Here is a 27,388-nt window from a genome sequence, read left to right as displayed (position 1 = left end):
CAGTTGGACTTGGGAGGGTCGATTGGAGCGGAAAGCGGTCAGCCATCTTCCCGGTGGTTGTCTCCCCCCCATGTGATCCTCCCTCACATAGCCGCCCCCAGAGGCAGGATCAGGTATGCCATCCCCATGCCACATGGGAGGAGGTCACCGCCGGGAAATCAGTGGTGATTCATCAAAATTGGCACAGTACAAAAGCTTTTCAACATACCATAACATTTTGGTTAAGTAACCCAAATGTGTATGTGGGAAGATAATCTAAATACATTTGAATGCAATGTACAAAATTACATGGCTCATCGAAACACTAAAATATGAAATACAGCTAGGCGTTAAGGACATTCTCCATCAATACAGGAGAAAAATATTGACAGATGCAAAATTAAAGTTACGATTACTGTACTTGCCTATGTGATAGTATCCTGAAAAAGAAACCTCAACCCCATTATGCAAAAGAATTAGCATTTAGGATTGTTGTTCAAGATATAGGCATCATAGAAGACCTTTTACATTGTGTTTGTATCACGCCACACTATTTTACAAACATTTTCACATTGGTATTGTTTGTGTCAGGGTTTTTAAGGAATAATATTCAAGAGTATATATTTTTATATTGGGGGAAGAAAATTAGTTGAAGTGATATTAAGATGATGGTTTAATGCAACCACATACATAGAATTCGGCAAGTGTTGGAAGCTGTGCCACCTTAACTCTGAGCCCCCATTGAGCAGCATATGAGCACACTGTTGACATCACAGCACTCATATAATTTGTTAAATTATCAGTGACATCCCGGGAAACTAGTGCACACTGATGACAACCATCGCTGGTTCCCAAATTGCTTGGGGGCAACGCTTTCAGCCTATATTAAGCGTATATCATGCTCAATACTGGTGTAAAGTTATATTTGGCTTTTTCAGTTTCAATTTTAATAATTGTTTTATTTTAACTGAAGAAGGCTTTTACAGAAGATGGGAAAATAAATAACTGAAAGGGATTATTTGGCAGGAGGTAAAGAAAATAATAGAAACTAATGGATAGCAACTTAAGATGAAAAAAAGGCATGGAATGGAATGTGTGGTAGTTCATGCCTTTTCTGCTTCAAACATGCAGCATCTCAAACATGGACACTATGTTTCCCGAACATTGACATTCTACTCTGTATGTCATATGTTCTCATGTCTTAACCAATATACATGCGTTACTTCTGTTAGTGATTTTTGGGAAGCATCCACGAATATTCACTCTAATTCCCATTAAAAGACTAAAAGTAGCAAGAGGGTTGTTTGACACCACGACAATTGATCCATATTAATGGATGCAGGACTACTTCAACCATTAATATGGATCAATCGTGGTGGCGTCTTGCTACTTTTAATGTTTCAATGGAAATGAGTGCTTTTTGGGAAACATCAATTGATATTCACTCTAACAGAAATAAAGCATGTATATTGTAATTTATTTTTGTACAGGAAATGTCCTGTGTTCATTACCTGTGCCCGAAGTGGCCTTAGTATACTGCAGGAAATTAACATGTGTCACGTGTCTGCATTACTTTTGTGGCACCTGGGACTTTGTAATTATCTGCCCTGTGCCAGTAAATTAGCTTGACGTAGGTGAATTCAAAGCTGTGTAATCACATTCACAGCACTAAGATGTAGTTATTGCTCCAATGTCTTTGTTGCCGGAGTATACAGTGTGAAGACATCATGAATCAAGACACAGACAACAGATTCAAAGTTCAAAATAAACACTTGCATTAACTTAAGTGTCAGGATGGATATAGGCCCAACTTGCCCTATGCTACGGTGGGATTTCCCTACCTAAAGAAAACAAAGAGAGGGTCTGAGTCAAAAGAGTTCAACTGAAAAATCTGTCTGTATCCAAAACCTATACTTGCCCTCACAACTAAATCTGTACAATGTGTAGGGAGGTCAGCAACCAAAATGAAATCAGTGTTTAACACAACATTCTGAGCTTTTTCCAGCTCACAGCTTCCTTTCAACTCCTTTCCCCAATAGTAAAACAGTTCCACAAATAGAAATCTAAAAAATACCTTCCTTGGACTTAAGATGAAATAGTCTGAATCAGATCCCGAGGTTCCCTTCCCCAAGATTTACGTAACACTGTTAAAAAAACAAGATATCCTTTTTAAGTTCCAAAGTTTAATCATGTTTTTTTTTCAAACATTAATTCCTTCAGTTTGTAACTTTCAAGTGGACATCAATGTTCCTTGTAATTTTATAAAGTTCCACTGGAAATCAAGATGCAACACCTTTTGTTTGTATGTACTTTAATGTCACATTAATTTTATAATTCAACTTGCTGTGGTTTGTTTATCCTTTAAAGTTGTATTTATTTCAGTATGTTAACATACAATGGTTTGTTTGAATTTGATGCTATGTTCCCTTTCTGGGTCTTAAATGTCTCAATTTTGATTGTTAACAAGGTTTTGATTCAGTTTGGTATCCAATAATTATACATTTAGGGTTTGGTTCAATTGCGCTTTATCTGTGGTTCAAAACGCATTCGTTTCCTTTAATTGAATTGCCCACTGTTCGGAGACCTTGGAAAACGTGTTTCTTGACACACGCGACCACTCCGATACTTGTTTGGTGAAAGAGAGGGTGGCATCCAAGTGAAACCCTAAGGTGAGTGTGTCGTCTAGGTAGGATCCAGATAAGGAGAGGAGGATTTGGGTGTCGTCGGCATAGTTGGTGTAGGAAATGCCAATAGAGTAGCAGGTCGAACAAAGGTTTGGTGAAGATATTGTATAGCGGAGGGGAGACAGAGGAACCTTGGGGGATACCACAGGGTAGCAGGATAGGGGGAGCACTTGCATGGTACAACTTCTAAATTAGTTACACATTGCCTTAAAGCAGCAGGATTTACAATGACAAAACACTGGAAATCTTCCAAACCTCCTCATATATTGTGTATAGTGGTGTATAGTGGTGGACCAGAATCTGGACAACTTTGGCTACGGATAAAATAGCAGCTCTTCTGACTGATGCATTCCCTACATTTCAAAGTCTGGTCTCCATTACAGACTCCCCTCACCCCCGCCCTTTTTCTTTTTCCAGCAGTTATCACACCTTATGATCATAGCACGCGTTCATTTTATGCACTCCTCTGAGCACTATTGAGTGATTATGTTCGGAATTCCATCTCAGACTAATGATCATGTATATAATTCTTTGGAACAAATTATCTCACGTGGCTGTAATATTTTCGGATTGACCACCACCGATAATTTTCACAACTTGCAATAAATTGTTTTTAGAAAAAAGAAAAATGTAATGAACGGAAATATTTTTATTTTATGCACCAAACATAGCAAAAAATACCTGATTTCTTTTTGTCCGACTGCAAACATTTTTAGATATCAGTACCCGGCGAGGGAGAACCGGCCGGGAATCCCTCTGATTCCATGGCTTTGTCCCCGGCGGGGGCGTGGTAGCCCCTCAGCCAATGAGGAGGCAGCATTTGTCCCCCGCCAGGGATTCAGGTATGTGTTTTTTTGTCCTCCCCCTCCCCGCCCTCCCAAAGCCACTTACCTTCAGGCTGCTTTGTCCCACGGCTGGAGGCTTCCATCTTCCCCCGCCGGGGACCCAGGTATGTTTTATTCCCCCTCCCAACCCTGCTTACCTTCTCTTTTTTTTTCGGTAGCGGACGCGCTGGCTGCCATGGAAAGGGAAAACGGGAAAGGAGCTGCTTCTTCCTGGGGTAAAAGCATCTTGGGATAGCTTTCTGCTCTGCATGCACAGCGACCAAATTCATACATCTTGTTTGAGGGAGACAGGGAACAACACATCAACACAAACAATATCTCTCTGACTCTCAGAATATACGTTTCAAGGAGGTGCTTCACCTTTGACACCGAAAATAGAAATCTGAGTTCCGCCGTGAGCTCATTCTATACAGCACTGCGTGTTGCAGTTTATTTTACTGAGCACAAGTCTGAAATGGATTCCTAAACAAAGGGTCCGAGCCATCATTCCGATGCCCATCTTGAGGGACTAATTCTCTTTTTTCCCTTTGTTGATCAGCATTGTACACAATGTCCTTGTTTGTGCCAGTTGCTCCATTTGTTTGTGTTGATGAGGGGCAAGGGAAATGCAAAGCAAGAATGAAATACCTGGAAAAGTAGTTTTAAAGAGGAATGCTGCTTTGCTCTATATTTGATTTGGGCTATTTACTGTAAAGAGTCCCATTATGAAAAACTCGGCATCATTACCATGAGGAATACGCATTGTAGGAAATAGAATATCTAAAAGTATCATTATTTGGCGACGGAAATAAGATCAGCTCGGAGCTTACCTTAAACTGTAGCAAAATTAAAACCAGCTACAGCTAACCGAAATGTGGGTTCCGTAAACATTTAGATGATGGTGTAGGAGTAGTGCGGGCCTCTGGGGCCACACACCAGAAATTGAGATATTTTGTCACTGACATATGTATGACTCACTGTCAGGAAATATTTACCCCATCAGCATTTCTTCAACATGGAAATAAAAAAAAATAATTCACAGGTGGAAACTACCACAGGCATTATTTACCACTGCAGGTAATGCGTAATTTCCATATCACCAGGATTCAGAACCAAACAAGTGGAGTAGTACTCTCTGAGGGGCAATAATTAGCCAGCAGGGGTCTTTCTTACACAATATGAAGACCCTCAGTTTGAAATATATTCTCTTGATTTGGGCATTTAGTTTGGTGAAATTATTTAATTTGCCATCACCAAAACTGTTAGAATGTCCAACCGCTGCATTAGCAAAACAGTGCGGCCCCTCAACCCCTTCCCCCCCACCCCCCGGCGGTTTGCAGGGCAGTGGCCACAGTTTTGTAGTACATAAGGTCTGAAAAGCCACTCTGTAATGGTAAATGTGCAAAAATAATTCCCGTAAGCACTGAGACAGCCAGTGATAAGTCAGACAACACAGCCCAGGCCATACACGTCCTGTGACAGAGCAGAGTGGGAGCTCTCTGGGTAGAAGTAGCCAGGTAATGTGCGGTATACACTGTAAGCTGCAATGATGGGAACTGCTCTGACCTTAGAAGAGTTGCTGAGAATCAGAAGGCGGCAGAGTGGACAATGAGAGATCAAGACTTGGATGGGGCCTGTCACAAAGAAGTGGGGCGCAATAATCCCATAGGGAGCCCCAAGACTGGACCTCAACCAGAATATAAGTGACAAGGTGATACTCAGAGCGAAGAAGGAGGTGTTGATTGTGGGGTACTAGCAGCACAAGACAGGCTTGTGGAGGAAGGGTGGGACCTGATAGGCCAGGACGTGAGTATGGGGGCATGGCCCTTGAGTAACTAAACAAAGAGGATATTAAAGAAACTCTTGGGGACAAAATACACATGTGGTGGCATGCAGTATGCAGTCAAGTGTGAGAAAGGGATGCCTGGCAAAAGCATGAATGTTGTCCACAAGGGAATACAAAGCACGGCCACATAAGAAAGAAAAATGATCAGGAACATACTGCAGACAGGGTCAAAAACCATTCCAGATATCCAAGTCAAGATCAGCATGGTGATGTTTCAAAGGGAGTAAGCAAGTACAACCTTTCATGAAGGACTTAGCACAGAAGGCCCTTTGTGATTTGACAAACCTCAAGAGAAACCTTGGGGTGCCGAGAGCAGAACAGCAGCATTTGGATGGCAGAGTGGTGCAGGCAGTAACCTGTAGTTCTTACATTGAAGACACGCAATGTCAAGCACCTGAGGATTCTGAACCGTTTCCAGCATCCATTCAACAGGAAAAACTATATGCAATATACAAATAGCATTAGCAATCTGTACATCACAGGCATTAGATAGAGAAAAGATGGGGACCTCTAAAGCCTTTTATAACATTCTCTGTTCCCTCCACCATTTATTATACCTCACCCACCATGTTGCATAGGGTGAGGTCTAACAACTGGAGGAGGGACAGAGTATGAGACAAACAGGGTACCTAGAACCCCGATAAGAAGACCACTCCGAGGTCAACTTCCCAAGGAGCATTTGTGGATTACTTCACCAGATCAACAGAACGGAGCACATTATCAAGAACATGAGCAGAGGTAGAAATAAGATGGAGATATCACACATTGTTTCCAACATTTGCTGACAAAGGTGAAAGAGAAAAGGCTGACACCCAAATAACCATGTAACGACTTATCCGCACGCCTGCTCAGCTTTTCTTGGGGATTTGGCCATGTGTATTTATGTTGGAACAGGAGGATAGATGGCTTAATTTGTGACACTGGAAACAAAAAGCTGCTAGAGACAGGAGGGCAGAGTGCTAATCTTTCTCCCAGTAGCAGAGGACAGGGGTGATTAAGGAACGACGACAGTGAAAGTGCAAACAAGAAACAGCAAAAGCATTAAAATGGATAAATCAAACAGGAATGACTGGTGAAGAGCAATTCTGACAGCAGTGTACATGCTTACTATGCCTTGCTTGTTTGAGACATTATTCTTAAAGTATCTAAGCTTACAAGATTTTGTTTATGACATAGGGGAAGGTTGGGGAGCCGATTAGAGATGACATTGCATGGAAAACAAAAAGCGGATCTGAGATAACATCTCATGGAAATCAAAAACAACCAGGAAACCAGGAAAAGGGCATAAAGTCATCTCAGCAGTTCAGATGACTTGCTGCATAAAACTGAACATTATCTATGAAACAAGGGTAGCAAGTGAAATGAGGTCTCAAAAATGTAATTAGTTCATCAAGCAATTCCACTTGTAAGGGCCTACTCTGGTGAAACAACGATTCTAAAGTGGCAGGTCCACAGGGAAAAGGCATTGAAGTGCATTGTTAAGATGTAATATGTGCTCGTCCAGGAGACCTACCACGCTGGAGAGCATATGAAATGGATGAATGAATGGGCAGAAGATGGACATTTCATCTGGTTTTTGCACCAAAAAATTGTGGTGGCAATGTTGATAAGACAAAAGTGTGCAGATTCCCAAGGTGGGTAACCCTGTCAGCCCTGCTCACTGGTAGGGGAAGAGAATGTAGAGGGGTTGTTTGGTGTTTTGGATCATACACTAAACATTAAGCACAATAAAGAGCTGCGATATCTTCATTGAAGGGGGCTGTACTAAGATCTGAAATCTAGAGATAAAAGACCCAAGCCCGAACAATCCAGACCCAAAAATAGAGACACCATTGAACACATAGCATGGAGGTTAGCTTCAGAAAACACGTTATGTTTATGCTAATTAACATTTCCATTTGGTGTGTTGCACTGTGCAACGAACAGAAAGAATTTGCTTCAAAATGGAAGATGGTGCATCCTTCCTGTTGTTTATAGAGGGAACCAGGGTGCAATTGTATGGCCCAACAAAGAGACTGGAGGAAGATGGGACATCATACCTTTTTGTTAAGAAACCACAGCATACAGTGCCAAGACAGGATTTTCTGTGAAAGGGATACGATATGTATGATGACCCACTGAGTTAAACAGCAAACACCTGTTCCTGTGGGAGCAGAGAAGCATCAGGACCCCAAGCATTTCATTAGCAGCAGAGCCTCTTATCCTATCCGCAAAAGTAGTAGGTGTGTTGGAGCATGCCAAAGGGTCATGTATAGCTCAAGTTTGCACAATAACCTCATCAATGAACTAATGCTGTTTAAAAGTTAAAAGCCCTTGAACAGGCTCCAAAACTAGAACCCGGACACCAGGGTAGATTAGATGGTAAGTGTGGGGTGCCACCCCTTTTGGGGATAATGGTCCCTCCCAGGGCGCGTGCTAATGTCACGTGCTAGGACACATGTGACTACATGGATAAAAGGGACGAGCCATTTCCGGCTCGTCAGTCGTTGCCAACTGACTCCTGCCTGCTGTGTCGTTCTTCCTGCAGTGTGATGCTGTCCCCCATTGTAGGTAGCAGAGCCCCTGCAGGCTAACTCTGCGTCAGTGTCCCAGAGTTCCTGCTGGGCAACTCGGGTTGTGTGCACAATGGCCTGGGTGACTCAGGGCCACGACCCGACCATGTGCTCACGTTCCCGCAGGGTGATCTCTGCATCAAAGTGTGTCTGCTGTGAGCCCCAAGCACAAGCGTGCCTGGACCCTGTGCCCTGTGCCCCGGGTCCAGGACACAGCTGTAACTACTTCTCCCTGGGTTCTGACGAAAATAAATAATTCTGAATATTATGTTTCATATTAATATATTAGAACAAAAAGAGCACATTTATGGATCGAAAAAAAAGAGGCATAATGTACTCAACCCTCATTATCAAAAGGAGGTGCCATTTTTTTTTATTTTTTTTACTTGAATTTAATCGAAAAGATTTTTACGATTTTTACAAGAGCTATTTCTCCTTCTACAGATGCGCCTCAGCGCGTTCACGCTTTGATCGTAGGGGGCGAAGGTTTCTCAGCTTAAAAGAGACTCCTATCTTTGTGTCTCCAAGTTGTGTCCCTTCTTTTATGTGACTTAAGTAGCGGAAAAATGTTTTGCGATGATCACATGATGTATGGCGTTGTCGCGACCCCTTCTCAACCAGGTATGATTGTGGTTTTATTTGCAATCATTTCGAAGGCCAGTTCTATCAGTTTCACCATTACGATGGTCCATCTCGTCCTCTCTCCCGATATTAACCGGTTCCATACAGCCTCTTCATCTAGGGTGCTCGCCCCTTCATCTTCATCTTCATCTAGGGTGCCATTTTAGAATGGTGTTAAATGTATATAAAAGTGAAGATGCAGGTGACCTTTTTGGTTGAGGGCTTGAGTGTGTCCATATGTACTACTCACTCCACACCAGACAAACCCTTTGACTAGTGTTGTGTCCAAATAACCTGAAAAAGCGAAATGTGTGCCAGGACTGGATTTCTCTGGCTAACATATGATGAGTGTATGGACTACATGTTTGCGAGGTGGAAGTGAAGGTCTGTGTAACTGCTGATACTAAACGACATTCCCTGGACCTCAAGCTCCTAATACTATCCTTCTAAGGTCATGCCCCCCCCCAGACCTGCAGGGAAATGTACAATGCAGGACATCAACCAACCATGGAGCAGATACATATGTGGACGGTTCCCTACGTTCTCTGTTCACCAGTTCAAGGAACAGGTAAAAGGCAATCAACCCTCCACTATCGCCTCAACATTAAGGAGGCAGCGAAACAACAGTGATCTTACAAAACTAACATGGGGGAGTCACTCGCTCCTCTCAAAGAAAATCCTGTCCTTGTGACCAGCAACAGGGCTGTTCAGTGTGCACTGTCCTTTGCATGCCAGAAAGGGCTGCACAGCGTGCACTGACTTGTGCATACTACATCCCATAAATGATTCTATAACAATACTCTTGGCTTCCTTTGATGGGTGCTAAAGTGCCAATCATGATCCAAAGTTTAGGGTGGTGCTACAGTGCATCCACCTACATGCCAAAAATATGTAACCTCATAAACTGAATAAAATACCACCTATGGGCCAAACTATGTAGCCTAAGGATACCTGTGCGTGTTTTCTGCCTCTGCAAACCAATAGCTCTCGCCACATAATATATGGGAATATGCTTGCCTCATTAGGTGGTATTAAATCCCAACCTATGAGCCAAAACTAAAAGCGTGTAAAAGGCAGAGGGAAAATATGACAGAAGAACACCACAGTTACATTATACATGAATGAATAGGTGTGGGTGTGGATATGTGTGTGTTTATGCCTATGTGTGTGCGTGCATGCGTGTGTACGTGTGTGCGTTTGTGCGTGTACTTAGGAGGCAAATGAGAATAATACAGTGTACGGAAAACTTAGTCAACACAAAATTAGACTATTGCAACAGCTTCACAAGCAAACATAGTAAAGTTGGAGGTAACACAAAACAGAGCAGCACAGGCTGTCTATGGTTTGAAGCGTCAATCCCAGGTGTCTGAGTCAAAGAATTCAGTTTAAAGGCTTGGTTATGGTTTTTAAGTGTCTGACAGGTGAAGCTCCTACTTATCTTTCTTCCAGAGTCAATAAGACTCTGTTTAGATTAACTCTATGCTCCAACAACAATATTAGACTTAATCAACCATGAGTTCTTCTTAAAAGAATTGGTGGTGCACGTTTTAATGCTTGGGCACCAGCTTTGTGGGATGCTTTTCCCCAGACCTTAGAGATTGTGCATTCACTGCTCAATTTAAGAAACACCTAAAGACATTTCTGTTTGACAGAGATATAGGCTAAACTTTGCGCTGGTTTCTTCTGTTCTATTTCCTCTGTTTATGGTTTGTCTGTCTTGTGAGCACCCTGAGGCCTTTGGGCGAGTGGCGCAATAAAAAATTAAATAGATAGAAAGAAAGATAGATAGAAAGATAGATGGATAGTACTGCACACATTCATATCTAGGTACTATAGAGGCGCAAGTTATAGCACCGGCTACAGACATCTCATCTCATGTAAGCAAAGTCATTTAACTTTTACTCTCTTAATGTACAAATATTTAAGATGTTACCAGGCATGTTTTTTTTATTTCTTCAAATATCTTCAGTGGTTATTTAGCTAGGCTTGTGATCCATACAGACAGGTAACTGGTAAATGGTGCGTATGAACTAGCAGCCTATACTATAACGCTCTGCCATATCCATTGTGTAACTGGGATTCTGAAAGCACCTCTTGCGTGTGAAATGCACATTTTGGGGTTCAACTACCTACTGTGGGATGAACAAATATTTTGCTTGCAGTAAATGCTTTGGGAAATTTCAATTGGGTCGCCATCCACCCACTAAACACAATTTAGCTATTACAGTCATTTGGGAATCTCCAACAGGAAACAGCACAAATATCCATCATCACTGTGGTGCTAGAAAGTGATGGGTTTATAGTATATTGTACGAGTGTACTCAGTGAAATGGGAGGCATGACCTTCTTAGCACATTATCCGTCTACAGAGATGTGTAGGACTCACTGCATACTTTCCAGGAAGCGTCAGCTCACCCTTCGGATGTTACTATGAAAGTCACAGCTTACCGAAATTACATCAGAGCATGCTTGAACAAGGTGGCGCAGCGGTAGATCAGTACGCTGCAGCGGGTTTGTGCCAGTCATGGCCCGATTCTCATGCATGCGTTACAGTGATGGCATAGATGAACATCATAATAAGTCCTAAGGGATAGCCGCTGCTTGTCTGGCTGAAACTCCTTTGTACAGTTTCCACAGATTCACTGACTGAGCTTCTTGGTAGGGGTTGTGGCTTTTCAAGTGCTTAATTTGTGGGGGTGTTTGCCAGGGATCGGCCCTAGCACTCGTTTCTGAGCCCTGGCACTTATTATCTCAGATTCACAATTATGAAGTGGCGATAGTCAGTACTCAACCAAAAAGCAGCTGCGAGCTGTAGTAAAACCCCAAATATGTCAGAACTGTCGGGACCAGGTATGGGTGGTGTCAGCCGTGGTGGGGATCTTCCCTGCCGCAGTGTTAGAGGAGTGCTAGAAAATATTTGGGCCCTGGCATTTATTGTTTTGCAAATTAAGCACCCTCTGCAGCATCAAGGCTAAGTGTGCATAATGTTCGGGAGTGTTTGCGCGATCGGGCCGCAAGGCACTCTACCTTTGTGATGTGCGCTTAATGCTTCCCCTAAGGACAGCTTTTACCCTCATTCAGTGTAGAATTACTGATTTAATTATTCTGCTCCGGTCTATCGTGTAGCACCAAGCCTGTTGCCTTGCAGACCCTTAACAGTGCTTGCTGTTACACTTATTCAAGTCTGCTCTGATAGTGCTACAGTGGTGATTTGGTGCAGTATAAAAGCATATTGACTGAACATAACATTGTGCTACAATATCTGACTGTGCGAAGTAGACACTACTTAAGGAAGGTCCGGAATAAGATTGGCTTGCAATCTCCTATAGGATGATGGGGAAGACATGGGGTGGGGATCTTGGTGGGGATAGAAGATAGCCAAAAGTGACCGTGCATAGAGAGATGGGCTAGACGCCTGTCACAGACATGCCAATGTATGTGAAACACCAAATTGAGATGGGCCTCTTGGAAAGCATCAGTCAATCACTGCTTGAACAGGTTTTCTGAAGTTTGCTAAAAAGCAGATGGTTTGGTTGCTCCCTAGGCAATGGATTGTGCACAGATAGATCCTAGAGCCTTCAAATAAGTCATGCATCACTGCTTTTTAAGGGAATGGTAGACCATCTCCATATTTAACCTGTTATTTCACATGGTTAGAATTAATTGTTCTTGACCCAAAGGCAGGACTCCATTCAGGAATATCCGCTGTTGACCAAACAAGGGTATTGCAGTACTTCATCAAAAATACAAAATGCAGGCCCTTAAACAGATGTGGACTTCTGGGCCTCTTGTGGCCGAGTTAATAGGAACTTTAAAGTTGCAAGCCTGTAAAATGGCACCAAGGCTAAGACTGTTACGGCCCCCCAGACAGACACATGGGCACAGCTTAGAAGTCCATCAAATGACATTTTTAGTAGCTACGTAGGATCATCTGCCCCTCTTTTGGATGAGGTAACCACAGATTCACCCATGGTTACAGACAGGGCTTTCTTCCTTGGCCAAAAAGAAGTTGGGCTACAAAGAAAGTTGGCAGTGCCAGGAGAGCATGCGAGATCCACCCGAATGGAGATAAATATCAGTAGGGTGATTGGGGAAAACGAAAATGCATTCAGATGGTGCCTCTTAATGAAGTAATCCAGTCCACCTGCTTGGGAGGAACGTTCCCCGCCCCAGTTAAAATGGCCTTCATTGGTTGAAATACAATGAACCAAAAGCAAATGCCTAGCAGAGTTAATATGTTGCTTATTTCAATGAGCAGGTTATTCAGTGTGATCTCTGGTCCAGCCCTATCATATAAAATGCTTCCATAATTAGGGCGTGCGAATATGTTATGTTATCTTATTTTTGTATGGCACCTCCTACCATACGTCATGGTGTCGAGGCTCCGTAGGAAGCATGTCACTTCGGCAGACCAAGGACTGAAAAGACAGGTGAAAGCAGCATCGCAATGCATGCAGCAGAAATTGTAATTTAGGATCTAAACATAAAAAGCAGAGATGTCTAGTGTAGAGACATTGAAAGACAAATAGTGGATAGAGAAGGGACAATGAGTGTGTAGACTATGGTAGAGACTATGTGACAGCTGGATCAAACCTTTTCCTTGGGACTCAGCAGAATGCTATGAGGTGCAACTCTTAAGGAGCAAGGTAGCTGCACTAGAAGTTTGTGAAAGCCTAGGGCCACTGTCTACTGCTGTGGGCTCTGCTACATTTTACGTGCAAGGTACATGCATATGGTGGATACTATGGCCCTCATTACAAGTTTCCCAGTGCCGGAGAAAAGCTGGGAAAAGTGCCGTTATTTCCTGCACCGAAAATACTGGTGCAGGAAATACCGGCAATCCCCTACATGTAGTGCTGTGGAGCTCCATGGAATTGGAATTTACCTGTGTTTCTGCCGCTTGTAATATCGCGCTTATATCGAGATATCAGGCGGCGGAAATGGTAGGTGAGTTTGCCTGTATCCCGTCAGAATTATCAGCGGGATACCGGCAAACCCATAATGAGGCCCTATGTGACAGCTGGACTGGACTTTCCGTCCCATTGTGGTGAACGGCTGGAAGTAAAAGGGAAATGAATGAGGGTTCAATACGAATTTTGGGAGTGTTCCGATATCGTAGGAAGTACCCTATTAGAAAATATTCAAACAGATTGCCAATGGCTATTTATCATAAAACACCCAGCGCAAAAGCAAAACTATTTTCTTTCCATTAAATTAAGGGCATATAGTTGGAATAAAAATCTGCAACATGGAATACTAGATTATGAAAACAATAGTATGGACAGGTTTGCCTCGGGTATTGATACATGTGGCGTAAGTCAATTATGGCTGGACTGGGCATCTACTGGGAAAAGAATGGAAGTGATTTTGGAGACGTGCATCCAGACTCATAGCATAGTCACCGACAGAAATCAAGTAGGAACAACGAGATTGCAAAGGTTTTACAACTCGGTCTGCTCCCGCCACCCTCCAAGCACCCCAAAACTACTGGTCACATGTAGCACCCGACAAGCCAAACAAAATAAATAATTCAAGATACACACCTGGTGTCTGCAGGGTCAAGGGCTGCTGACAACTTCTAAGGGTTTACGCTGAAATTACAGAATTTATTTTCCTTCTAATAATGTGGGCGGAGCACCCCCCCCCCACACCTATAGTTTAATAAAAACGGCCCAACATTTCCAAAAAATAGCTTTTTTTCGATCATTTATACGGATACTGTTGCTAAGAGCTCGTCTAGCTTCAAGCTGTTTAGAAATTGCACATTACATTCATGCACCAGTCTGTACCTTTTAAAGAAGTATTTTTTTAATAACTCTAAAATACGATCACACTAATAGCTAGTTCCAATGCACAGGAAAGGTTTGTATTGCTGTTTCACCTGCAGAGCTAGCATACATTAGAATACCGCACAGTGTGCACTCTGCAGGACTCACTTTCCACTGAGGATGAAGAACGCTTGCATCACCAGAACGGTGGTCCCCCATCTTACCAGTAAAAGTGCTCTTCCACCATCTTGGACACCGCCCTGGAAACGGCTCTTTGATGTGGGCTCAGGTTTTTGTTTAAGTTGACCCCAAGCTTCTCTTCCAAAAAGTCAATGATGAATTCCGTCCCAGAAACCCTTTCGTGGTTATACTCTATCCATGGCATCTTCCCCTGGGGGGAAAGCTTTCCATCGAAAAAGTTCTGACAAAAGAAGCAAACAAAAACAACAAAGTTAGCAACTGCTTTTTACATTATTTATTCATGCATACCTTTATGTTTCATATAGCGATATACTTATCATTTTACGTCCATTTCAATGCACTTTCTAAGGATGGTGCTATACACAAGCAATATGCATAGTAGGAGAGGCAGCTAATGCAACCTAATGAGGTGAAGGAACAAGTTGCCTGTAACTGTTGTTCTCCAGGATGGATCTGGCATGGATTCACATGCTCATGAATATTCCCCGTTGGCAGGCCGGGAATCCTCGTTAAAAGAAGAAACAGTTCCACTTTCACTTACAAACTGTATTTCTCCTTTAAACCAATCAATCAAACTCCTCTGGTCCATACTGCCCCCATCCAATGACAGTCCTTTCCCTAAGTCCCTGCTGTGGCAGCCATCTTCAGATTTGGTAAGCACTTAAAGTGGCAGTATGACCAGAAGAGCCGCAGAGGGGACAGCAGGAACGTTCGCATGTGAATCCATGCCAAACCCATGATGGAGAACAATAGTTACAGGTAAGAAACTTGTTCCTTCTCCAGCATGGGGTCTGGAATAGGTTCACATGCTCATGAATAACGAATACATAGCAGTACAACATTACACAACCACGGGAGGTGGCAAGGCTCAACAGAAGCAATTAACTCTTACCTCTAGAACCGCCTCACCTCAAGTGAACAGGGTGTGTAGCACTATTTAGCCGACTCTGGACTCCTCCCTGGAATCCCTGTCAATGCAGTAGAACTGCGTGAAGGTGTGCGTGAACCTCCACATAGCAGCCCTGCAGACGTCCAGCAGGGGCACACCAGATAGAAACGCTGTCGTTGCAGTGATCGCTCTGGTGGAGTGGGCTCTCGGACGGCCAAGCAGCAGTCAGTTAACCAACCGATGACAATGCATGATGCAGCAGCAGAGCCACCTTGAGATGGAAGCTTTGGACAAGGCCTTCCCACGGTTCACAGGACCAAAGTTCTTTGTGCGTGTCACATAGAACTTTAATACACAAGCAACATCCAGCGAGTGCAAGGCCCTTTCAGCCGGCAGCAAAGGTTTTGTGAAAAAAAAGGTAACACCAAAGGCTTGTTGAGGTGGAATTCCAACTGAACCTTCGGCAGGAAAGAGGGGTGCGTCCGCAGCACCACCCTCGATTCGTAGAATGTCAGGTATGATTGCTTGCAGAATAGGGCCTGGATCTCACGCACCCTCCTGGCAGAGATGATGGCCACAAGGAAAGCCATTTTCCATGAGAGGAACTTGAGAGGGGCCTGAGGCATATGCTCGAAGGCGGCCCATATGTGCCTCGTCAGCACCATGTTGAGTTCTCACATCGGGGCAGGAGCCTTCACCGGTGGGAAATATCAAAAAGGTCCTTTGAGGAACTCCTTGACGAGTCAGTGAGACCACAGCGAAGATCTTTCGGGAGACCTGGTGTACCGGGAGATAGCCACCAGATGCACCTTGATATAAGCGTGTGCCAAGACGGCCTTGGTCAAGGAGAGGAAGTATGGAAGAATTTGTGGGGCCATGACCCTCAGCGGGGTAATCTTCTGCGGCCGGCAGCACGTAGTGAAACGCTTCTACTTGTGATCATAGCACTTCAAAATCAACGACGCCCTGACCTTGGCGAGGACCTCTCTAAAGTCTGCAGGCAACTCGTATCCACCAAACTGTAGGGCTGCAGAAGCCAAGACCTTAGGGTCAGCAATCCTGGGTTGTGATGCAGGATTTGCCTCCTTTGCTCATGAGAAGATCTGGAACTACCAGCAGCTTGACCGGGGTGACACTGACAAACTGAGAAGGTGTGAATACAATGAGTATACTCTTGCACGGACACGTCAGAGTGTGTTGATGACTAGTAGTAGGAGAGGGAATGGAGAGAACGCATAGAGGAACAGTACTTCCAACGGAAAGGAGAATGCTTCTTCCAGGCTCCTCGGCTGGTGGAACCTGCTGGCAAACTTCTTGCACTTTGAGTTTTTCGCTGTCACAAACAGATCTATCTGAGGCCTGCCCCACTCATCGAATAGGCGGTCCACCTGATCCTGATAAAGCTCCCACTCGTGGCAGGAGAGCAGTTCCCTGCTGAGAGAGTCTGCAATGGTGTTCTTGCCTCGCGCCAGGTGAAGAGGGATGAGGAACATCCCCTGTCTGATGGCCCATCACCACAAATCCTGCACCTCCTTGGAGAGTGCTGGGGATCGAGTGCCCCCTTGTTTCCTGATGTAAAACATGGTGGTGGTGTTGTCTGTGAATATCCATACCACCATGGCTCTGAGGGACAGGAGGAACGACTTGAGGGCCCAGAACACTGCCCGTATCTCCAGGATGTTGATATGAAGATCCTTCTCCTCTGGCAACCACAGGCCTCTGGCGTGCAGACATCCTGTGTGCGCTCCCCACCACTCTAGGGAGGCACCCGTGGTGACCGTCTCCTGATATGGCAGCTTCTGGAATCCTGTGCCTTGGACGATGTTGGAGCAAACGCCCCACCATACTATCGCCGGCCGGAACTTGTCGTTGAGTGAAAGCTTGTCTGTGAAGCTTCCCGACACCTGTATCTTCTAGGTGTCCAGGAATTCCTGGAGGGGCCGCATCTGCAACCTGCAGAGCCGGACGAGGTAGATGCAGGATGTCATCATGCCCAGCAACAACTTGATGGCTCACACTGTGGCCATCCTCGTCGGCGACAGCCGCTGCACTTTCCCCAGAATGGCTGCTATCCTCTCCTCTGAGGGAGATTATATGATAGGATATGATATGGAATTTATAACGCGCCTATACACAAGTGTTTCAAGGCGCGACAAGGCACGGGAGGGGGAACAGAGGGAAGACAGACAGCGATCTTATTAGGCCAGGTGACATTGAGATTGCGCAAGTGCATGGGGAGGGGTAAAGGGGAGAAGTGTGGGGAGAGACGGAGGGGGTAGCGCAGTACATAAGATAACTGTAAAAAATAAATAAGATAAAGAAAGAAAGAAAATAAATAAAGACAAAAAAGACACTGTATTGCCAGGCAAGACACTGTATTGAGCCTGGCGCCTAGGAACAGCACGTTCTGCGATGGCATCAAGCAGGACTTTGAATAGTTGACAGAGAATCCCAGATTCGTTAGTAGCCGGACGGACGTTTACGTGTGTCCTTGGGCCAGCTCCTGCAAGCTGGCGCAAAACAACCAGTTGTCCAGGTATGGGTATACGTGTATGTCCTGTAAGCGTAGATGGGCTGCCACTGGTGCCAGGCACTTCATGAACACTCTGGGGCCCGACTTCAAGCCGAACAGTAGGGCTTGAACTGGTAGTGCTGTCCCCCCACTAAGAAGCATAGAAACTTCCAGTGTTTCCGGTGAATGGGGACGTGGAAGTAGGCATCCTCCAAGTCCAGCAACGCCAAGAAGTATCCTTTTTCCAGTTGGATGAGCACATGTTGCAACGTGACCATCCTGAATTTTTGGGACTTGAGTATTTGTTCAGAGATGGTAGGTCTAGAATGGGCCTCCATCCCCGTCTTCTTTCTGACCAGAAAGTATCTGGAATAGACACTGGAGCCCCGGAGTCGATGGAGAACTAACTCTATCGCCCTTTTTCGCACCATGGCCTGTACCTCTTCCAGGAGCTGAGGGATGTGCTGCCCCTTATGGGCCACCAGAGTAACCCGCGGATACCTGTGCTGAAACTCCAGGGTATATTCTTGGGCAAGAGCATCCAGCACCCATCTGTCGATGGTGATCTTTCTCCACTCGCTGATAAACTTCGTCAGTCAGCCTCCCACAAGGGCACACAGGTGGGGGCCTGACGGCCTGGTCGGTTCAGGTTTGCTTCGACACTGGTGTCCTGCCCTGTGGGAGACGGTGACGCTGTCCTCCGCCACCTTAGGCCTCAGAACAGCCTCGGTAGGCTTCCTGAGTCGTGGATCTGGAAGGCTGACAGTATGATGAGGAGAAATCTTTGGAGGACCTGCTCGACTTTCCTCTGGAGGAGCGAAAAGAAGAGCGGTGTGGCTGGAGGGTGCCCAGGGAACGGTCTGTCTCTGTATCCGCCTTCATAGCCTGTAGGGACCCGTCAACAACCTTCTCAAATAGGTGGTCTCCATCAAAGGGCATGCTCCCCAGCTTTGCTTGGACTTCCTGGCAAAAATTCATGGCCTTCATCCAGCCTTCGGGACGAAGGCAAACACGGTTCCCCATCTGCCAGAGCCCTTTGTCAGCGACGTTCAATGCCACTGTGAAGGCGTGATCAGACGCTACCTCCCCTTCCTGGAAGAGAGCGAATGCCTCCATCTTCCTATCATCGGGGAGGAACTCCAAAATCTGACCCAGCTTGTACCACAGCTCTATGTAATACCTGGCTAGGATCCCCAGTGCGTTGGCCGCCGTGATGGAGGATGCTGCGGTGTAAATCACCTTCCTTCCCATGGCGTCCATCTTCTTCCCCTCGCTGTCCGGTGGGACCGAAGACGAGGACGGTTTAGCTGACTGTTTCCTCGCGGCTGCCGATACCACCGAATCCGGCGATGGTTGCGACCTCAGGCACTTGAGTGCAGATTCCAGCGCCCAGTACTTCTTCTGCAGCCTATTCCGTTTGGCCGGAGCTGTGCAAGGATTCTTCATGAGGGCCATTGCGCCTCTGGTACAAGAAACCCTCCTTTCTGGTTTCTTCGGGCACAAGCTGGAATAGCTCAGAGGCTCTGGCTATGATGGAATGGAACGACCCCACCTCATCCGGTGAGGCCTGGCAACCTTAATAATTGGAAAGCCTGAAGAATCTGGGATTGTTGAAATTTTGTGGCCATTTGAAGAATGTGATGAGCCCTCACCTTAGGTGGCGAGCACATCCCCAAGGACGTGTACAAAATGGCCCCTATGTACTGGAGCTGTTGGGATGGTGTCATATGCGACTTCTTGAAGTTGTGGGAGGAGCCCAGCTTGTGAAGGGAGTGGCAGGTGACGCTGAGATGAGCCAAGGCCTGTTTGGTAGAATGCGCCCTGAACAGCCAATTCTCCAGGTAGGGGTAGACGTGAATCCCCCCTCTCCTGAGATGCGCTGCCACCACCACCATGAGCTTGGTAAAGACCCTCGGGCGGGGGTGACCCCGAATGGCAGTACTCTAAACTGATAGTGGGAGCCGCCAACTGCAAACCTCAGGTATTTTCCGTGCTTGAGCTGGATCGGCACATGAAAATAATCATCCTGCAGGTTCAATGACACCAACCAATCCTGAAGTTGGAGGTCCTGAAGGATCTGAGAAAGAGTGAGCATCTTGAACTTGTCCTTCCTGAGAAACTTGTTCAAGTATCATAAGTCCAAGATGAGTCTCAGCCCTCCGTCCTTCTTGGGTATCAAAAAATAAGGGGTATACCAACCTTGTTCCACTGGTTCTATAGCGCCTTTCTACAGCAGTGCCAACATCTCCTGCACAAGGAGCATATCCTGAACCTTCAAAGAGTGACTGCCCGGTGGATTGTCGTGAGGCCTGCGAAGAAAAGGGAGACAGTAACCGTTGACAATTGTACCCAGAGCCCATGAATCTGAAGTAATGGCTCGCCACTCTTGCAGATGCTGCGACAGCCTGCCCCACACCGGAGAACAATCACGCAAGGCCTCAGAGCGGTTTAGAAGCGGCAGTGGCAGTGCCTAATGGCAAAGAGGCAGCTGCCTGAGCTACTTTGGCACCCCTACCTCGTCCACCACGAGTGAACATACGCTGGCCTTTTTGACTGGCCATCCCTCTCGCTTTTCCAAATGAGGACTAATAGCGAAAGGAACCACCTATCCATTGCTGTCCCCTAGGACGAAAAGGCTGAGGTTTTCGACCAGCAGCGCCCAAAGATTTGGAAGCTGCCTTTGTTGCGCTCACCTGGCTCCCACAGGGGCGTCGGTCGGACCCGGACTGCTGCGGCCTCCACCAACGTGATGCGTAGTGCAGAGATGACAGACTGGACTGGCCCTCCTAATCTCATCAGCTTGACCCGTAGAAGGATTCTCCGGCAAGTGGAGAGAGGAATTTAGCCACCCGTGGATTCTAGTGATGGCACCTCCCTGCTCTCCCCACTAATCACCTCCGAAATCCCCTTCCAGTACTCTCACCTTTTATTCTTGAAAGATGAGCTCTCCATCCTGCGTGGATTGCAGGGGTGCGTAGACACCAGTTGCTTTACTGGTTAAAAGGCGCCGGGGAGTTCCGGATGAAAGTTGACTCTGAGGTTCCTGGCGAAGACCAGTAATTATAGAGTTCATAGAGTTCAATATGTCCGATGTTCACTCTTGTCCCATTCCTTTCTTATCTAGCAGTGGAGTTCGAGAAAAGATGGTCTTGTGGCGGTAGATGGCGTTCAGGTAAGAGTCTGTAATACCTGATGCTGTCCGGTAAATGATGCATGTATTTAACGTGTTGTTTTCTCTCTGTTTTTTAGATGCGGCGTTTGAAGATGTGAAGAGTTAAAGAATAATGCCTCCGGTGGTAAATCAGGTAAGTCTATGGTGGTAAGAGAGATTGTATTTGTTGGCTCTCTCGGCTCACCTGGTTATTTCTTTTGTCCCCAGATGCTGGAGCGCGGCGAAGAAATGATGGAGGCAGCGCCAGATCGAAAGGTGCTGTGAGGACTGGTGAGCATGGAGTGGCGCTGCAGCTGGCGATGCAAAGCGTGTAGAAAGAATGTCCTTTCCAGGTGCTTGTGGTCCGTAAACTTCCCACTCGATTAAATAAAAAAGTTTTGATATAACCATCTTAGAGTCCAGGATATTTTTTACCTTGAATTCAGGTTCTCCATCTATCAGGATGGGGTCCGGTGGTTTGGTTAATCTTGTTCCGGGTTGAACTGGTTTTAGAAGTGAAACATGAAAGACAGGATGGATCCGCATATTAGAGGGTAGTTCTAATTTGACGGCCACTGGGTTGATAATGGCCTTAATGGTGTAAGGTCCCAAATATCTAGGATTAAAAGTTCGAGTTCCCCTTAGAGGTATGTGTCGGAGCGCCGGATCGAAAGGTGCTGTGATGACTGGTGAGTATGGTGCAGCGCTGCAGCTGGCGATGCGACGCGTGTAGAAAGAATGTCCTTTCCAGCTGCTGAGACGTGATGGTTCCGGAATCAGGTGAGAAACTGGAATAAAGTTTGTTTTCTAACCTTGCCTCTACTTTCCTTCCTCTCTAGGAGCTCCGGATTCAGGACGGGCGTGGCAGAGGTCTGGAAGCTGACTTGCAGGCACGGTGAGCGTTACGCTGCTGGATGCAGAATAACGCGAAGCGTGCGTTGCTGGTCGGGTGTGGTTTAAATAGCCTCAAAAGTAGTCCCAGGTAAGAAGTCCCTAGAACCATACCCGAGTAAAAAATAGTCCCTGTAGTAAAATAGTCCCTTTCAGGCTTCATGTTAGATTGGAGTCATTTGCAGCATGGTCTGCCTGAGGTAAGTAATGACTATGAGCCTGGCGCCTTAGGCGCCAGGACCGATTTCTACTATGAGCCTGGCGCCTAAGGCGCCAGGACTGAACCTAGATAGCCCCTAGCCGGGGCTGCTGAGGTTTTACTAAATGTCTAGATGCCTGCTCCCGAGGCTGATGGGCTTGGTACGGATGCCTGGGGATAGGCATCATGACAGCCTTGGAGGTCTGCAACTTCTCAAGGCTCTTGTCAGCCTTATTGCCAAAAAGATGTGACCCGTCAAAGGGCATGTTGAGAAGACGGACCTGCACATGGGGAGCAAAACCTGACTTCCGCAACCACGCAAATCTGCGCATCACGGTGCTCGTAGCCATGGACCTTGCAACACTATCCACAGTGTCCAACCCAGACTGAAGGAATTCACACATGTCTTCCTTGACATCCTGCACAATAGCTAGAAAGCCATCCTTCTCTTCCCCTTCGGAAATATGCTCAGCCGCAATCGAAATGCAATCCCACAGAGTGTACGAAAACTTTGCTATGGCACAGGTGGAGTTGGCCTATTTCAGTGCCATACTCCCAGCAGAAAATACCTTGCACGCCCATCCATCCATGCGCTTCTTGTCCCTATCCGGAGAGATGGTAGGGTACGCAGCCTGCTTCGAGGTAGCTGTAGCCGCTTGGACCAACAAACTCTCTGGAGTGGGGTGAGTGGACAGGTAGCCGGGTTCGCTACTGGATGGGTGGTATTACTTAGACAATTACTTGTTAACCGCCGGAATAGACTCTGGGGCGTTCCAAGTAGCAGCCACCCTCTTTTGCAAGGCAACATGAAAAGGCAACACCGGGTCAGTGGACGGACCCTGATCCAAGATGTCCTTTAGGCCATTCTGATCAAATTCTACCGGAGACCTGGTCCAACCGAGGTATTCTACAACCCTTGACATCAATCTCTGATAAGAAGATTCGGCATCATCACCAGGCTCTGGCTTGCCAAACTCCATCTCAGGAGAAGTGCCCAGGCCACTGGCATCATGCAAGGACTGACGAAGATCCTCAATCCGACTCCCCTTGGAAATGAAACCTTCCGGAACACTGGGAGTCCCATATCGAAGGCCAAAAGGACCTATATCCTCATCGGATCTCTCTTCATCTTCATAAATATTCTGAAGAGACTGAAAAAATTCCTTCTTAGGGAGAGGAGTATACCGCTTGTTAGGAACAGGTTTCACAGACTTGGAAGAAGCCTTCCTTGGAGGATCCACAGTCACAGGGGCTTCCACCAGCAAATTCTGCCTATCCGGCACCAATGTTGTCGATAGCTCCAACGGAGTTGGTGCTGACTATGTCTGCCGACGGCTTCAAGGACCTGACCGGCGGTACAGACCCGACAGACTCACTCGAAGGACACGGCGCAGATGGCATCAACACCTTCTTCGACTGCTTCACAGGCTTCAACGGTTTCGCTAGGGATGAAGACCGCAACCTGGACCTGGCACATCTCTGGCGATCTCCCGATGCCTTGTCCGAACGGGACATGAATGGCTCCCGATGCTTATCACGCCGAATACCCGGGCCCAAGGGCGCATGAGCGTCGGGCCAAGACTGTTCCTTGTTGGCTTCCAACGAAGGCGTGAGTGGAACTGTGCCTTGAGATTGAAAATAATCTGCAACATCTGCTCCCTCAAAGACTCCCATTCCTTGGGGGTAGAGGAGTTAGTGGGGCAGGCCCCCTTTTTCGGGTAGTCATCATCCGATGAGGACGGGGAAGGCGAACAGTGACGCCGTTTCTTGGACCGCCTCGATGAAAAGGAAGAGTGGCAGGAACCACTCTGGGACCTAGATCTCTTGGACTTCTTCTGATGAGGAGAATTCCCCCTCGACTCGTCGGTCGATAGACCAGTAGACTTTGACTTACGGGGCTTGGACACAAGCCTACCTTCAATTTACCCTTATGCTCCCACAAGGCCTTGGCAGTCAACGACTGGCACTTCGAGCAGTCGTCCATCGTGTGGCCTTCCCCTAGTCACCACAAGCAAATACGATGCGGGTCTGTAATGGACATCTTGGACCCGCAGTTCTGACACTTCTGAAAGCCAGACCTCGGGGTCATCGGGGTGGAAGACATATTAGTAACAGAGGACATGAGGAGCGCTGAGTTCTCAAAGCATGAACGTTTGCGAAAAAAAACGGAACTGAGCCTACAGTCGCCGTGCATGCTACTTATAACATCCGGAGGCCCCCGAGGGACATCGACCCGACGCCATTGACATAAGGGCACCCTCTGCCGAAAACATTTCCGAGGCAGCACAGTTGTGGACATTACATGTCATAGATGAGGAATACGTTGGAGGACACAATCCATTCGAAAATCAGTTTGTAAGTGAAAGGGAAACCATTTTTTCTTTTACAGAGTATTCCCAGCCTGATGACGGGGAAAATTCATGAGCATGTGAATCCATGCCTGACCCCATGCTAGAGAAGGAAGGCATACTGCAGAAGGTAATTCTGTCTTAAATGTGCTGGCTGGAGGCCCTCCACATGTAGCCCATTAGAAATAGTTTGCTCCAGATTAATCCATTACAACTATACAACAGACCTGCACATTATCAAGTGTTAGAAACAATTGTATTAATAATAGCTCATTGCAAGCTGCAACATTTATTCATGAGCCCCTTGAATTTGAGTTTCTCTCTGGTCGAAAATCCACATGAGCTAGCCACAGCATTGCATTTTGTGGACACTGGCCTACACTGGCCTACACTGAAATGCAGACCTCAAGCGGGAAAAATATTGGCAATGTTTTGGGTCAGATACAGATACCAGCTGACACTATAACACACCATGAGGCAATTCGATATGCCACTGGAATTAATTAAAACTTTCTCCTAAGCAGTTCATTAGAAATCCAAAACATATGCCAAAAACTGGAGGCAAAAGAAATCATGGTGAAAAGGATTTCCAGAAGCTTCAACACTTTTCAAAATTTCACATCAGTCATACTGCGCACTGCAGCTTCAATTAACAAGCATTGGCCAAGCCAAAAGTTTGATCTGTGGTAAATATAACTCCTTGTGCCCCTATTCACTGGTTCTGACCAGAGGGGCTGGGAAGGTGCGCGGTCTCACCAAAGGAGCATGTTGTCAATGATTAGTGAGGCAAGTTTGAGGTCCGGTCTTAGGGCGGTGAAGGTTCTGGTAGGCTGTCTATCTTTCTGGAGTAATCTTCAAACATAGGGTGCAAACAAAAAAACATTTGATAACTGATCAAATCCAAGTTTTACCAAGGGATACGGATAGGTCAATGCATTGCAAGAGAAAGCCAACACTTTACTGACATACAGTTTGATGGCTTCTGACATGTCAACACACTAGTGAATGTACCCGTAATCCAGAGAGTGCTCTTTTGGCTAGGTCTGACATATAATACAGGTGCCTATTGTGATCGTGGTTGACCCATATTTTAAATAAGAATGTATTTACTTGTTGATATATTTTAGACCCTCTGCTGCATTTGGGCAAGTACAAGAACACTAAACTTGTACGTGTTGTGAGGGGTCAGCAATGCGAGGCGGTCAACTGTTTGAAATGATATCAAAATGCCTCACTTTACCTACTCTACTGTGGCTTTCCCTACCTAACCACACTAAAAGGAAACACTCTTACACCAGAGTTCTGTCCCTCGCACTAAACAGAAAATCAAAAGAAAATATGGCAATTCAACAGGATTCAAGGAGTATTCATCTTCAATGTTCATCAAAATAATATAAAGAAATCCACATAGGTGGAAAAGTCATCTTTTGAAAGATCAATACTTGAAAAGTCAATACTAAAGGTAAAGATCTGTCAACCACAGTTCCAACTGCACCACAAGTTCTTCTTCTAATGAAATAAAGACTTTCCACTTCCTCAGAATAGCCTCAATGGTTTTCTCAGCCACAATGCTGTTTTACCACTTAAGCTCAAAAAGACATAGAACTTCTAGGAACAAAAGTTTATTCAGGTTAGAATTCACAATAGGCATATTTGTCAGCATGACTTCTCAGTTCTGTTGCTTCTACTTCAACAACTTTACTTCTACCAAAGTTTACCATGAGGACATTCTCCTTGGCCCTATATCGTTCCACTTCATTGGGGCAGCTGAATTCTTGCATCCACTGACAACCCAAATATACCACCAGAGTTTCAATACTTTGTATTTGAAAGACAGGTTTGGAAAGATTCACTTTAAGGCACTGCAACACCTTAACATAGGCAAGGCACTCTTCCTCTGAATATCTCTTCAAAAGGGGCAGCCTCTTTGCCTCTCTTGTCTGTCTACAACCACAACAACTTCAGTATTTTCTATAAGCAGCAAGGTTTCCCTTCCCCAACTTTGCCTTCCCCTCTTTACCACTATTAGCCACTTTATTACCCAGAAGCTCTGGTGCCACTTGTTTGACTTTAGGTAATGCTTGCACACATGTATCTTGGGCATGGTTTAACTTCTATTGGGCTCACAGCAATTGTTAGACAATTTAGTCAATATCAATAAGGGAATACGCTTGGCTTGGGCAATGCTTGCGCTCTCTCCAACTGCAGATACAATTTCGAACACTCGACTTCTTTTAAGAACAATGATTGTTTGTTTGAATAAAGATGTAACATTCACTCTTTACCTGGGAAACGGAATTAGGCACATGCAACCACTTCTTCCTGAAGTTTAAAGGCTTTAAGAGTTTAACAATGGATTCTCCAAAGTTCATTCTGCTTGGTAAGAAACAGGCAGTTACTTATTCATAGAGTTTAACAAGCAGTAAATGTTTAACAATGGTCCTCCATAATATGCGGTCTGCTCAATAAGAGACACGCAACCACTTCTTAATAAGTTTAAGGGCTTAAGAATGTCTTGAAGCAGCATTTGCTTTCACGCGAGTAAAAATTTAATTTCTATTCACACACGAGTGCCACTTCCTATTGTTCACTTGTTAACAAATGCAACCAAAAATGTCAGCTCGCTCCGGCTTCTACGCGAGTGAAGATTTTGACTGTATACTGTTGCTGGCAGTGCTCACGCAAGGAATCAGAACGCCAGGTTTAACTCACCGACTTCTGTTCTGCAATCCTTGTTCTGCAGGTTGCTTGACTTCCACGACTTCGGGCACAGCTTCTACTGCTTCAGGCTTCACTCGTACCCACACCCTTCCTCTGCTCAGATGTCTTCGGTCCGGCCTCTCATTCAAGGAGCTCCTCTCGCTCTGGAGACCTTCGACTCTACCACAGCTCCCCGCTTCAATCTCGGACGTGTTTTCTGCAC

General features: G+C 45.7%; 1 protein-coding gene across 1 annotated transcript in view; it reads right to left on the bottom strand.

Moving 5' to 3' along the window:
* FAXC (failed axon connections homolog, metaxin like GST domain containing) overlaps positions 1-27,388 on the bottom strand; it is a 513,582-nt gene that overhangs the window by 233,960 nt on the left and 252,234 nt on the right. The window contains exon 3 of the mRNA XM_069606407.1: positions 14,499-14,695. Within this exon, the coding sequence (XP_069462508.1) occupies positions 14,499-14,695 (197 nt within the window). The remainder of the gene's footprint in view (positions 1-14,498; positions 14,696-27,388) is intronic.

Source organism: Ambystoma mexicanum, chromosome 4p, assembly GCF_040938575.1.
Source record: "Ambystoma mexicanum isolate Mex_15411 chromosome 4p, UKY_AmexF1_1, whole genome shotgun sequence".
Lineage (NCBI taxonomy): Eukaryota > Metazoa > Chordata > Amphibia > Caudata > Ambystomatidae > Ambystoma > Ambystoma mexicanum.
Note: the sequence above shows the minus strand (reverse complement) of the source record. Positions and strands in the feature narration are given on the sequence as shown.